We start from the raw sequence: 15,989 nt of genomic DNA on the forward strand, positions 1-15,989 counted from the left end.
TCACCACATAGCTTCGGTGTATAGTACATGTAATCACCACACAGCATCAGTGTATAGTACATGTAATCACCACATAGCATCAGTGTATAGTACATGTAATCACCACACAGCATCAGTGTATAGTACATGTAATCACCACATAGCATCAGTGTATAGTACATGTAATCACCACATAGCATCGGTGTATAGTACATGTAATCACCACACATCATCAGAGTATAGTACATGTATTCACCACACAGCATCAGTGTATAGTACATGTAATCACCACACATCATCAGAGTATAGTACATGTATTCACCACACAGCATCAGTGTATAGTACATGTAATCACCACACAGCATCAGTGTATAGTACATGTAATCACCACATAGCATCAGTGTATAGTACATGTAATCACCACATAGCATCAGTGTATAGTACATGTAATCACCACACAGCATCAGTGTATAGCACATGTAATCACCACATAGCATCAGTGTATAGTACATGTAATCACCACACAGCATCGGTGTATAGCACATGTAATCACCACATAGCATCAGTGTATAGTACATGTAATCACCACATAGCATCAGTGTATAGTACATGTAATCACCACATAGCATCAGTGTATAGTACATGTAATCACCACATAGCATCAGTGTATAGTACATGTAATCACCACATAGCATCAGTGTATAGTGTAACGTTTTACTGCAATAAATAATAAGGTCATATTTCAATCAGGTTTATATCTGTTTAATGACCAAATGTGCCCAATATATGACTTCATAAAAAACAACATTGTTTTACATTTTCAACCAAAGATTGCAATGAAAGCAAGATAATACTATGATTATTTGTTAGACAAAGTCTTAAACACATCCCTGTGATAGATGAAGACAACATTATGATGACGGAATGGACATGTACATGGATGTTAAGCTGAATACAGTATCTTATCGTTTCAGTACAAAACTTGAACTCATTTAATTCAATATGTCGGCGCAGTGGGGCAAATTGGGGTTTAGCATCGGGTTCAAATTTACTGCACATCTATGGCGTGGAATGGACAACGTCAGTCTATCTGTCCGACCATGCATGATGTCGTTTCCTGAGCAGATCTTGGAAACTGTCACATATTTCTTCAACAAACTTGGCACATAGATAGGTGTAGTGATGAACTGGTGCCTTTTGATAGTTTGGGATTTTTAAAAACATCTTTATTGAGCTTCCATGCCAATTACTTATTATTATTATGATGATGATGGTTGTTTTGATTATTAGGATTATTATTATTACCTGTATTCATTCAAACAGTTCAGGTGTTCTGTCCACTCACAATGGTTAAATGTCTGGTTTATTTATTTTCAATTAGCAACGCACAACTGATTTTTTTCTCCTTTACCCTGTTACATACAAACCATTGGGCGCAAAGGCCAAATAGCGGTGAAAATGATATGAATGGATCACTGAACAGAAACTTGAATTTCCCAAGGGGTGGTTAGATGGCCTCGTGGTAAAGGTGCTGGCTTCTTCGCTGAAGGCCCGTGTTCGATTCTTACATTGGAAAAGTCTGTGAAGCCTCTTCTTGGTTTTCCCTTCTCCCTTCGTTATATTGATGGACGGGTGATAAAAAGCGACATCTCTGCCTGACATGATTGACCTCTGCTTGACATGATTGACCTCTGTTTGACATGATTGACCTCTGCTTGACATGATTGACCTCTGCTTGACATGATTGACCTCTGCTTGACATGATTGACCTCTGTCTTCAGGACAACCATACCCTTCTTTCAGCAAGCGTGCATCTCCACGTGGACCCCCTATGTCAACAAGGTCACCGCCATAAGTGCGTACAGGAGGAAGAATATGACGAAGAGGACTCGGTCCACCACCCGTGCAAGTTCCTCCCAGTCCTGGTTCACGTTTTTGTAGGAGTCTTCGGCCGACATTTTCCCACAAATGTATCTCAAATATTTGCAAACATCCTTCATTTCACTTGTGTGGACGCTGTCCATTTCTCTCTCTCTCGGAACTTCCGGTTGCCCATGCGTAGACATGTCCTCCGTCTCCCGCAAAGTTTCGGCGAACAAATTGTCCACGGGCGAGTACTTGTCGATACACAAAATTCTCCGTAGGCCATTTCGGCTTAAACATGCCTGTTGAGAAAAGACGAAATTGACAAACTTTGTTTAATCCCTCCAGTTATGTCATTTGGTAATATGGATTTTACCAGATATTAGGCATAAGCTTGACAAAGAATAAGCTGAAGTTGTAGAGGGAGTTTCATGCTTTCAAATGCCCGATTTACCTCAATCAAAATTCATGGTTGATCACTATTGTACCCGTATGTGTTAGCAGATTTGTGAGGGATATTAACCCAATCACATTGGGCCTTCTTCCTCATTTTTACTGGCACGTTAACTGAACTGCTCTTAGAAGCGGCGGTAAACACTAACTCACTCACTCACCCAAACCCACTCTACCACCCACTCAAACCCACCCACTCACCCAAACCCACCCACTCACCCAAACCCACTCACCCACCCACTCAAACCCGCCAACTCACCCAAACCCACCCACTCACCCAAACCCACCCACTCACCCAAACCCACTCACCAAACCACTCAAACCTACCCACTCACCCAAACCCACCCACTCACCCAAACCCACTCACCCACTCACTCACTCACTCACTCACTCACTCACTCACCCACCTGGTGTAGCCACTGTGGCAGGGGCCGGCGTCTGGCGCCCCTGACGCTGAGGTTGCTGACGATTATAGAGAGGATCATACTAAAGCAAATCAGCGTGAGTGTGATCAGATAGAAGAGACCTGAAAGAAACAAAGTGCGATGAGAACCCAGTACATCTTCATCAACATTGCATCCATGCACCGTGTACAGTGAGTTTGGATCTTCCACGTCGTAAAACCTTATGTTTTAATAATTGATTCAAAACATCAACGCCAGAGAATAACCAGTCGCGAATAGCTGCCAAACCAGCTTCCATACGCGTAAATATTTGTAAGGATGTGTGTATGTATGTGTGTGTGTTTCTGCGTATATGTGCGTGCGTGTGTGTGCATGTGTGCCTGTCTTTGGGTTAATGTCAGTGAGTGAATGGATAAATAAAATCGTCATCCGTGAAGAGTGTTTCTGTTGTTTGACACCTATCCACAAACGCATTAAGAGTGAGTGAGTTGGCTTTAACGCTGCTTTGAACAGTATTCCAGTTATATCCCGGCGTTAGCTTCACTGGGAGGAAAGCCTAGAGAGATGCAGGTCTCAGTCGTTTACCACTTTGATGAAACCGACAGGCATGGGTAAGGTGCCGACAAACCTAGAAACATAATCGGGGTGAGTCGGGATTCGAACCCACGATCAGGTTTCTGGCCGGCTCAAGAGACGCAACTCTGCATAGAAAACTGCGACGCCTCAGATGACAGGAAGTGGTAAGAAAGAGAGGGTCGCACTGGCCTACTGGTGGTGTGCTGCTGTGGTTGAGGGGAATGGCCTCGGCTAGTACTGATACTCACCTACACGTGGTGTGCTGCTGTGGTTGAGGGGAATGGCCTCGGCTAGCAATGCTACTCACCTACTCGTGGTGTGCTGCTGTGGTTGAGGGGAATGGCCTCAGCTAGTACCGAGATGAGGAGAATGAGCCCGATGATCATCAGCATACCTGCACCGAGAGTGCAAAGGGAGGAGATACAATCGGGTGTATTTCGTTCACGTGAATAGAAACAACAACAATGACAACAAAAATAATAGTCCCGGTCAAAGAGCCAGTGTGCCTTTGATTTGTATTCTTCAATAACCCAAGCTGCCTCTTAGGTGCTGGTTCTGCATTTCATTCCCACCTGGTACCCATCTGCTGTTGGGTCAATAGAGACAAGTTTAAGATTTTGCTGGGAACGGAACGGAAACACCACCTCGGGAAACACCACATGGTTGAAAACCTGTGTAGAAACCCAAGAAAATCTCAGGATTCAAGCTTATCAAATTGGCACCCATCCACCTGCCTTCTGCCGCCAGCGTTTATTGCAGCCTTTACATTTGGGACCTGTGCACCATGCACACAATATTCCGCAACGCGAAATAAGGAGAATATACAAAACAATTTGCAAAACTCGAGTAAATATACTACACATTGGTACGTCGGCTCCAGACTAAACCGTAGCATTAGAGCGCACCTCAAATCTGTAAACACACGTTAATGTCTTAAATATATCTCACCAAACGTATTCTTTTCCTTGGACCTGGCAGGCAGTAAAAACATCATGGGAACCAGGAAGCCAATGAGAGCTCCAGGCCCTATGGCCAGGTACTTGAAGAAGGAAGCTTTCCTCTTCGCCTCCACCGTCATGGTTAGTATAGTGAATTCATACGTCGCATACGTTACGTAAGACAGCTTGGCTTTCACCTTGTCGTCTTTGATGTTCCAATACGGATGTTCAACAATTGGCAAGCCCATGGAACTGTCTGAGGCGTCAATATCCATCTCTTTCGCTCCGTCCTTGAAGAACCTCATATCCATGTGTTGTCTTGTGTGCATCCAAGAACCAAAGACGATCGTGCAGGATTGGGTATCAAATGGGAAATTGGTGACATCTAGGGGACATGGTGATGACACGAGGATCAATGGTGCCCATTTCATGGTGCCGTCATTCGACACGTCAACTGTTTCTTCATACAGGGGATCTGAGGCTGTACTTGGTGCCCTGGAATATAATTATACTATGTAAAAAAGATATTGGATATCTTGTTTTAAGGTGAAACTACAGGAATATCTGGCATTGAAAGTAAGTGATTTATATAGCAAAAACATTTCCGAAGCAATCAAGCGCCCAAACACAACATCGTAATGGTCATGAAGCACGTGACCTCGGACACCGCGTGCAAGAGGTGGTATGCCAGATTTACCATCGTCTCTCAGACTGGGTTGTGAGCAGACGCATATTGTTTTCTTGGAAGCAAACATTCAAAGACACTTTATTAAACACATTTAATTCTTAAAGAAGAAACAGCATTGATCATGCGACGTTGCAACGCGATGAACGTTTACGTGCGATAGCCATGTTGCAGGTAAGCAAACGCCAGAATATTGTTGCCCAAACGCTGCATATTTCTCAATCTGACATCAGCAGATTGTTGCCCAATACCACCCAACACATAACGTCACTGATCGACGCCGCTCTGGATGCCAAAGGGCAACAAATCCGCCCCAGGACAGAATAGTCAGAACGACGACAGTAAGAAATCGGTTGCAAACTGTCAATCGATTGAGGGACCGAATGCGACAGGCAACTGGTGAAAGACCACAGGCCTAGACGGAGCGAAATGGTCTGCACAGTTGCGTGCAAGACGCCCACGTGTCATCCAACAACGTACTGCACGTCATTTGAATCAGGGGCGTCAGTGGTGTAGGGAACGTCAGCACTGATATAACCAACGTTGGGCTCTTGTCATGTTTTCTGACGAATCGAGGTTCAATCTCGACTTCCATGACCGACTGAATCAGGTTTGCAGACGTCCTATTGAGCGTTTTATTTACGTTAACGTCGTGCTGCATGATCGTTTTGGGTTGGTTGGTTGGTTGATTTGTTGTTTAACGCCGCACTCAGCAATATTCCAGCTATATGACGGCGGTCTGTAAATAATCGAGTCTGGACCAGACAATCCAGTGATTAATATCATGAGCATCGATCCACGCAATTGGGATCGATGACATGCATCAACCAAGTCAGCGAGCCTGACCACCCGATCCCGTTAGTCGCCTTTTACGACAAGCATAGTCGCCTTTTACGGCAAGCATGATCGATTTGGGGGTTTGTCCATAATGGCATGGGGTGGATTCACAATGACTGGCCGAACTGAGCTCCATGGGTCCGTGCAAGAGTTCACAGGTCAATACGACGGGACATCATTGGACAACGTGTTGGGCAACGTTTCATCTTTCAAGATGATAATGCACGTGCTCATCGTGCCAGGATTGTGACCCTATTCCTTCACCAGCAAAACATCCAGGTAATGCCATGGCCAGCACTCAGTCAGCACCTTGGTAGACGTGTACGTGAACGTCAAAATCCACCCACCACTGTCAGTGAGTGGAACAACATGAGACAAGCTGACACCAGCCTTTCTTGACTGCCTTGTCTAACACTTTCACCTTTCGTACTTCTGACATCATCAGGGACAAAAACGTGGCTATAAGTGTGAAACAGCAGCCTTTTTTACATTTAAGAGAAAATCTAACTACAGTAAACTACGGTTATAGCGAACACGCTTATAACGAACTAACGGATATAACGAACTAACATTTTAGTCCCGATTATATGCTGTAGTTATGCTGTATATATGCTTATAACGAATTACGGTTATAACGAACTAAAATAAGTAGTCCCTTTGAGTTCGTTATAACCGTAGTTTCCTGTATGAGAAAATCCATAGCCTAAGATAATTATTTCACAATATGTTTGCCTTCGTGTCCTAAGAAATAGATTGCTTATGTTCAAACATCAGAAACATCCTTACACTTCCAGTAAGCCTTTTTGAGACATGTCAGTCTTACATATGCATGAAGTGTGCTTGTAAATAAAAAAACAAACATGCAAAAACATGAAAGGGCAAAGTATAATTCTTAACAACTTTAACACAATTTTCACAAGGATGTCAAATAGGTTTGCTCATTTTTTTATTGTCTGTGTAAATAATAAGTGCTCGATCTTTTCTCATTCTGTCAATGACCATCCTTGATTATCCAAGGTTTAATTATGATAAATACCCTGGACTCATTCGCCTACAAAGCTTCGTCTCGGAAGTGACGTCCAATCACCAGCTCTGTTCTCATTAAGTTTGACACAGGATTTCTCTCGCGTTTAAGCTGATTGGGCGCCTGTTGTATTGGCGTGTATTGTAATACGGTTAAAACAGTAGCGATTGGGCGCAGGGTATTTTTTATTATACAATTGTCCCCAGGATATTGAGATAGCAGGGTTTCGAAGTATTATTTCCGTTGTATGTTGAAATACAGACTGAGGCGGGCCAAAACGTCTTTTGTGTGTCTCCTTTTTTATTTTTAGCAAAATCGACGTGACATGTTTATTTTTCTCAAGTAATAAATGCGAAAATCATGCACCTGACTCACGTGTTATAAGGCACTATATCCGGCAGCCACACCCTTAACGAGGGGAGTCTCACGCTGGCCACACCTCCATACTCTGATGGCTTCCATGTCAGTCTGCTGTCCGTCCATTGCTTGAAGAAAATAGATATGGATAGATTGGAACAGGCTCCATTTTATTTCAATAAAATGAAACATTTTTTTTAAAATCCATAAAGAAGCAAACCAACAAATGCTATGAACTATTTTTCCTAACACGTGTCAAGACTCACAAGGTATTGTACTAAATTTTATAACCGTACCACGGAACAGGCATACTGCTACAAACTATTTTTCCTAACACGTGTCCAGACTCACAAGGTATTGTACTTAATTTTATAACCGTACCACGGAACAGACATACTCACCTGGAACAAGATGAGCCTTGTAGTCAGAGTGTTGGCGGCTTCATTCTGAAATGACGTAACCATGAATTCAGCTACAGCGTTTTCATCAATATAAATTATTAGCCGAGTGGGTCTCCATATCGTAAATATCATATATTAGGAATAAGAAGAGTGTTTCCGTGTCGTAAATACCATCTAGTTGGAATAAGAAGCGTGTGTCCGTATCGTAATATCATCTATTAGGAATAAGAAGCGTGTTTTTGTAACGTAAATAACACGTTAGGCATAAGAAGCGTGTTTCCGTATCGTAAATAACATATATTAGGAATATGAAGTGTTTACGTATAGTAAATATCATATATTAGGAAAGAGAAGAGTGTTTCTGTGTCGTAAATATCATATATCAGGAACAAGAAGAGTGTTTCTGTGTCGTAAATATCATATATTAGGAATAGTAATTGTATTATGAGAACATTATGTTGGCAGTCATGGCTACAAATCATTTGGCGCTAGTCTTCAACTTATTTTCAGAATGACATCACATGATAAAGAGAGTATTGCCATCGAGAGCTTCCGTATCGTAAAAGTAAGATATTAGGAATAAGAATTTTGTAATGGGAACATTATGTTGGCTGCAAATCATATGGCACTATATCATAAATAGGGCCGTTCACGCAGGCTTATATTCCTACGCAGTTTCGAAATTTACTATGGTGAATTTCAAATTGAAAGTTGTCTTAATGAAGGGAATTTATGGATGTCAACTTCTTGACTGTGAGGAAACGTTTCGGAGTATATGCTTACTCCTTCATCTGGTGAATGAATGCCATTCAAAGACTTGATACGACATCAACATGGAGGTGAGGTGAGGTGAAATGGGGTTTAACGTCGCGTCCAAGATTATTGCACTTATGTAGCGACGTGCATGTACGTGTGTGTGGCTGCTTGTACTAATCCGGACTGATGCTGATTTATAGTGCTAGCACACTGAGATACCATGCGCAATTTAACATGAATACCCCACTCAGACACAGTATACTGACTCCGAGCCGACCAGTCCTTGTTTTAGCCCCTTCATGCTGAGCGCCAGACAGGGTAACAACACATAACATTTTTTAACGTCTTTTGGTATGACGCGGCCGGGGATCGAACCCCGGACCTTCCGCTCTCCGGGCGGACGCTCTACCACTAGACCACGGAGGCGGTATCACCATGGAGATGATACAGTAACACCCATCTTCAAGTACAACAAGACCATCAGCAACTGTGTGAAGGCATTCATTCACCGGATGAAGGAGAAAGCATATACTCCGAAACGTTGTGTTTCCTCATAATAAAGAAGTTGACATACATGAATTCTTTTCCTTAAGTGTATCATTTCTAAATGCCATTCAAAGACATAATTTGTCTTAAACTTCGATAATTTTCAGAATGGTATCATGTTATAAAGAGGGTATTACCCGCGGGTGCTTCCGTATCGTACATATCAGATATATGTAAACTACGGTTATAACGAAAACGCTTATAACGAACTGCGGTTATAACGAATTGAAATTCGTGGTCCCTTTGAGTTCGTTATAACCGTAGTTTATTGTATATGTATCAGGAATAACAACATTTTCAACCAAGCCTTCGGCCGGGTTTTATCCTTTGCGTATCCCAGGCGGGAACGTTTGCACAATCTCGTGCCTTTGATTTTACGACTGGAACTGTTTTTAAGTATTTAAGTAACTTATAAAGAAAACTGAAGGTGTATTATCTTTAACTGTTGGAGAAGTAACCGTCAATATTCCTACAGTTATATAAAGATATCGTGGCAATGAGACCGGAAGCGGGATATGAGACTGCTAACATACGGGTACTCACTATGTTGTCGATGCTGAGGAATATGGGATAGATTGTGACGACAACGGAGGCGTTGGCAGATTTTACAGGCCGCGCTTCCTTCACGTAGCCCGAATTGACGAGGAAGTCTGATATTATTTTCGACTCCCAGAATACCTCGCCCTGGTCAATGCCTCCTGTAACAGAAACATGGCGGTCAACATAGATGGGGTGATTGAGGTCCGACCACGGCCCCATCAACACCAGTGCACCTCGCCTAGTCAGTGCTACCTGCTACACAAATATGGCGGTCAACATAGATGGGGTGATTGAGGCCCGACCACGGCCCCATCAACACCAGTGCACCTCGCCTAGTCAGTGCTACAACACAAACATGGCGGTTAACTTAGATGGGATGATTGAGGTCCGACCACGGCCCCATCAACACCAGTGCACCTCGCCTAGTCAGTGCTACAACACAAATATGGCGGTCAACATAGATGGGGTGATTGAGGCCCGACCACGGCCCCATCAACACCAGTGCACCTCGCCTGGTCAGTGCTACAACACAAACATGGCGGTTAACTTAGATGGGATGATTGAGGTCCGACCACGGCCCCATCAACACCAGTGCACCTCGCCTGGTCAGTGCTACAACACAAACATGGCGGTCAACATAGATGGGGTGATTGAGGTCCGACCACGGCCCCATCAACACCAGTGCACCTCGCCTAGTCAGTGCTACAACACAAACATGGCGGTCAACATAGATGGGGTGATTGAGGCCCGACCACGGCCCCATCAACACCAGTGCACCTCGCCTGGTCAGTGCTACAACACAAACATGGCGGTTAACTTAGATGGGATGATTGAGGCCCGACCACGGCCCCATCAACACCAGTTCACCTCGCCTGGTCAGTGCTACAACACAAACATGGCGGTTAACTTAGATGGGATGATTGAGGTCCGACCACGGCCCCATCAACACCAGTGCACCTCGCCTAGTCAGTGCTACCCGCTACACAAACATGGCGGTCAACATAGATGGGATGATTGAGGTCCGACCACGGCCCCATCAACACCAGTGCACCTCGCCTAGTCAGTGCTACAACACAAACATGGCGGTCAACATAGATGGGGTGATTGAGGTCCGACCACGGCCCTATCAACACCAGTGCACCTCGCCTAGTCAGTGCTACAACACAAATATGGCGGTCAACATAGATGGGGTGATTGAGGTCCGACCACGGCCCCATCAACACCAGTGCACCTCGCCTAGTCAGTGCTACAACACAAACATGGCGGTCAACATAGATGGGGTGATTGAGGTCCGACCACGGCCCTATCAACACCAGTGCACCTCGCCTAGTCAGTGCTACAACACAAATATGGCGGTCAACATAGATGGGGTGATTGAGGTCCGACCACGGCCCCATCAACACCAGTGCACCTCGCCTAGTCAGTGCTACAACACAAATATGGCGGTCAACATAGATGGGGTGATTGAGGTCCGACCACGGCCCCATCAACACCAGTGCACCTCGCCTAGTCCGTGCTACCTGCTACACAAACATGGCGGTCAACATAGATGGGGTGATTGAGGTCCGACCACGGCCCCATCAACACCAGTGCACCTCGCCTGGTCAGTGCTACCTGCTACACAAACATGGCGGTCAACATAGATGGGGTGATTGAGGTCCGACCACGGCCCCATCAACACCAGTGCACCTCGCCTAGTCAGTGCTACCTGCCACACAAACATGGCGGTCAACATAGTATCTTGAAAAAGGCTTTGTGTAAGAACTCAGCAAACAATGTCAATATCGGGTGTGACCACCATTTGCAGCATACCCACGGCGCGGTGATGTTGATCTTGTTGTACAAAAAGTGCTGGGATTGCTAACTGGTCTAAGCTTAGTCCGCTTTTAATATAAACAAGACTGGGCTGGCTGGCTCAGTCTCGAAAATTTGTATTTTCAAGGCAACTATTGTGTCCCGGAATCTGTGGGTAAGGTAACCAAGGGGTACTGGAATCTCCTCTACATCAATACCCTCGGGGATTGTTGTGCTGTACATGTACTGTTGTTTTTACATCGCCTTAAATAGTATGTGGGTCACATAACAGTATATCAGCTTTATGTAGGGGGTCACGAGCACTTATGGCGCTAACAAACCAGGGCCCCGTTCCACAAAGCGATCTTAGCGCTAAGGTGATCGTAACTCCCATACTTTAACATAGGCTTATGATAGTCGTAGCGCTAGGAGGGATCGGGGGGATGGGGAGGGGTTGGGGTTGGGTGGATTTGGTTGGGGTCGGGAGTCCCGTGAGTTTCTCTTTAGTGGTCAACCTCTACGACCTCAGTTAATTCGGACATTCCTCCCACACTTAGATGCCTCGTCGTAAATTAACTGCATGCTGTTCAAAGCATTGTACTAACCACGTCCGTGTCCCATCGTTACATGGCTTCAGCACTGCCGATGCGAAAAGTTTAATTCACTCTCTCACTAACCACTGTCACCGTTTTCACTCCATGTCACGTACGACTGCATATTACCAATAATAACACCAATCGGCAATTGTCAGGACGACAGTCAATTAATGAGATGTGTAGACATCTAACTAGGCCACCAATATCCCACAGACGCCTACCAGTAAACAAGTCACCTGACATATCAACGCGGGACTGTAGCGTCCAAAGGATAGAAAGCTGATACAGAAACTGCTCCAAGTATTTACCTTCAACATGGGGCAGCCCCGGGTACAGACACACAACGCAGTAAACAGTCACAAAGATGTTCAAGCAGGCGTTGAAAGCCATGGTAGCAGCACTTTGGTCACTGTGGTGAATGTCCGGCTGATGTGCAGTGTGTCAACATGTACACAACACCATGAAGCGACCCGCCCGTGTGAGATAAGATGATATGGAGGTCAAGCTTAGTGTTGGGTTTCAATGCGTTGACCTTGAAACGAAATTTATCACGCATTGGAGGTCACGTAGGGTAGGATTCACACACATATTTGATTGATCCGTTTTCCTCCTTTAATATTTATTGTATCTTGATTAGATTTTCCTCTTGTAGTATTTATCAGATCCACATTTGACTTATCCATTTCTTCTTATAGTATTTATCGTCTCCATATTTGATTGATCCGTTTTCCTCCTATAATATATATTGTATCTTGATTTGATTTTTCTCTTGTAGTATTTATCAGATCCACATTTGACTGATCCATTTCTTCTCATAGTATTTATCGTCTCCATATTTGATTGATCCGTTTTCCTCCTATAATATTCATTGCATCTTGATTTGATTTTCCTCTTGTAGTATTTATCAGATCCACATTTGACTGATTCATTTCTTCTCATAGTATTTATCGTCTCCATATTTGATTGATCCGTTTTCCTTCTATTATATTTATTATATCTTGATTTGATTTTCCTCTTGTAGTCCTCTGTTTTCTTATTACAGTATATGGCATACCCATGTTTGTGTACCAGTGCTTGTTGTGGCCGGGAAGGGTAATGTCCACAAACAACTGTGCGGTGTGAGGCTGATGACGTTTATTATTATTAATGTATGGACCTGTGCTGTACAAAGTCAGCCACACTACCCACTGACAAATCTCAAGTATGAAGGAAACAAACAAACAAACAAACAACCCGAGATACTAACTAGTTACATGGCAACAAGGTCATACAACCTTACTACTAACTAATAAATCCGATTGTGTACATATGTATAAACACTTGAACCTGCCATATTTGATTGATCCGTTTTCTTCTCACAGTATTTTATCATATCAATATTTGATTGATCCGTTTTCTTCTCATAGTATTTATCCTATTCATATTATATTTATCCTTTGTCTTCACACAGTATTGTATCCTATCCATGTTTGATTGATCCCTTTTCTTGTTACATGATTTATCATGTCCATATGTGATTGATCCGTTTTCTTGTTACAGTATTTATCCTATCCACATTTGATTGATCCTTTGTCTTCACACAGTATTTTATCCTATCCATGTTTGATTGATCCGTTTTCTCTCACAGTATTTATCCTATCCATATTTGATTGATCCTTTTTTCTCTCACAGCATTTATTAGATTCATATTTGATTGATCCGCTTTCTTCTGATAGTAGTTATCAAATCATATTTGGTTGATCCGTTATTTTTCTTACAGTATTTAACATGTCCCTGCTTGATTGATCCATTTGATTGAATGGTCTTGTTCGTATGTTTCACTAAACTCGTTGAGACTAACGACCTGCACCTCTTCCGGCTAATCTTCATCATGATACTGCCACGCCGTGATATAACTGAAATACTGTCACGCCGTGATATAACTGAAATACTGCCACGCCGTGATATAACTGAAATACTGTCACGCCGTGATATAACTGAAATACTGCCACGCCGTGATATAACTGAAATACTGTCACGCCGTGATATAACTGAAATACTGCCACGCCGTGATATAACTGAAATACTGCCACGCCGTGATATAACTGAAATACTGCCACGCCGTGATATAACTGAAATACTGTCACGCCGTGATATAACTGAAATACTGCCACGCCGTGATATAACTGAAATACTGTCATGCCGTGATATAACTGAAATACTGTCACGCCGTGATATAACTAAAATACTGCCACGCCGTGATATAACTGAAATACTGTCACGCCGTGATATAACTGAAATACTGTCACGCCGTGATATAACTGAAATACTGCCACGCCGTGATATAACTGAAATACTGTCACGCCGTGATATAACTAAAATACTGTCACGCCGTGATATAACTGAAATACTGATCCAGGCGGCCTTAAGCCCAACTCATTACGAGGGATGGCTGGGAAGTTCTGAGCCTAAGTAGGATAGATGCGTTGATGGAGCTGGCTGCTAATTATTTTTCAACATAATTCCCTCCGTTGCCCACACGATGTTGGGAGTGCCTGGGCCCCACATATGGAGAAGGCTTCCTCCCGGTGGAGTAAACTGTCCCCCACAGCAGAAATGACGTCATCATCAGTAGCATCATCCTTGCCAGATAGTTCTTTCTTCGAGTTTGGGAAGGGGTAAAAGTGTGACGGTGCCGAATATAGTGAATACGGATAATGTTCAGTGAGTTCGAAGCCACAGTCATTCATTACTGCCAAGGCGAAAACAGACGCATACACCTTCAGTGAGTTTTTCGCGACGTTTAGTCTTGAAATTCACACGCAGTTGCCTTGGCAGATTGGCATAATATTGGCCAATACAAGGAAATGGTCTGTTCTTTGAGTAGGTAGTCCATCAGTAGCTAGACATCCTAGAAAACCGAAGCCACCACCTTGCCAGCAGGTGAACAGACCTTGCCTTCTTCCTAGGAGGAGACATTCCTCTGTTTGACTGGTGTGTAGTCTCTGGTTGATAGAGGTGAACCAAAGACTCATCCATTGTTACACATCGCTCAACAACATCAGCTTCTAAACGACGTAAAATCTTATTAGAGATAATAAACCTGAAGCGGTTTAGACCAGGAGCATTTGAACCCAGCCTGCTGAAACCTTTGCCATGTGCCGTTCATTCCTGAAATATTCTGAACTCTCACATGAGGGATGCCTACAGTACTGGGTATAATACGAGTCGTCAATAATCCATAATCATACCATGTATTTTATCAACATTTTCCTTCGTGGTAGCAGTTGAAGGTCTTTCTGATCTTTGATCATCTTCGAGGCTCTCTCTTCCCCACTTTAACACCGCTACCCACCTCTTAACAACGACAAAGGAAGGAGCTCCATCCCCTATCGTGTCATCATGTCCGCGTGGATGGCTGTAGAAATTGGCCCTTGCAGTTGGATATATTTGTTGACAACGTGGCAGCCAATTTTGTTCAATATCACCTTCCCATTTCGAAATTTTGACGCCTGCACAACAATACTGCCTGGTTGTAAATGGTTCAATGCAGCCTGTTATCTTGGAAAATGTCATACTTAATATATGTTAAGAGTGTACTATGCATCCTTCACAGTGCGTCTAAAACTTCGCTTCGTCACCCTTCGTATGGCCATTTAGCCTGTGTGTGTTTAAATGTATGTTATACACTTACTAATATCTGTCATCGTACTGTAGGGGCGGTGGTGTAGCCTAGTTTGTAAAGCGTTAAGCTCGTCACCCCAGTGGGTACATGAAGCTCATTTCTGGTGCCCCCCGCCATGATATTGCTGGAATATTGCTAAATGCAGCGTAAAACCATACTCACTCACTCATCGTAGTGTAGTGTAATTTGTATTTTACAGAGGGTCAGTTTTATTTTGTATGAAGGTGAGCATACCCATAACAAAAAACGGTTAACAAGTACGATTTTGCAGTTATTTCTTAAGGGAAAATAAACAAGTGATGTATCTTACAGTGTAGTTATAGTTCAGGGACAATGCAGATTGTGAATGCTATACCATCGATATCATCTTGCTGTACATGCTCGATATGTGTGTGTGGTATTTGTTGTGACGAAATATGTCTCATTATTCTTTGTTCGTTTGTTGTTTAATGCCGCACAAAATCGAACTATGCGACGGCGGTCTGTAAATGTTCAAGCCTCGATCAAACAACCCAGTGATTGATATGTGGAGCCACGATCCACGCTTTCGGGGTACAATGACAGGCAGTCAGCCAA

General features: G+C 43.5%; 1 protein-coding gene across 2 annotated transcripts; it reads right to left on the reverse strand.

Moving 5' to 3' along the window:
• Positions 1 to 727: 727 nt before the first annotated feature.
• LOC124126003 (neuronal acetylcholine receptor subunit alpha-10-like) lies at positions 728 to 12,250 on the reverse strand. Of its 2 annotated transcripts, XR_007219675.1 has the most exons (9): positions 12,058 to 12,250; positions 9,363 to 9,517; positions 7,518 to 7,562; positions 7,135 to 7,244; positions 4,224 to 4,708; positions 3,583 to 3,669; positions 2,703 to 2,821; positions 1,749 to 2,144; positions 728 to 1,668 (listed from the first exon to the last, which is right to left on the reverse strand). XR_007219675.1 is itself a non-coding variant. In XM_048391147.1 (8 exons), exons 1-8 carry the CDS (start codon positions 12,137 to 12,139, stop codon positions 1,809 to 1,811), a joined length of 1,419 nt encoding a protein of 472 aa, XP_048247104.1. In that variant the 5' UTR covers positions 12,140 to 12,250; the 3' UTR covers positions 728 to 1,808. The 2 variants fall into 2 exon arrangements, 1 of the variants encoding a protein (XP_048247104.1); XM_048391147.1 differs by having other exon boundaries at positions 728 to 2,144.
• Positions 12,251 to 15,989: the final 3,739 nt, after the last annotated feature.

Source organism: Haliotis rufescens, unplaced genomic scaffold (genome assembly GCF_023055435.1).
Source record: "Haliotis rufescens isolate VD_foot unplaced genomic scaffold, xgHalRufe1.0.p SCAF_9, whole genome shotgun sequence".
Lineage (NCBI taxonomy): Eukaryota > Metazoa > Mollusca > Gastropoda > Lepetellida > Haliotidae > Haliotis > Haliotis rufescens.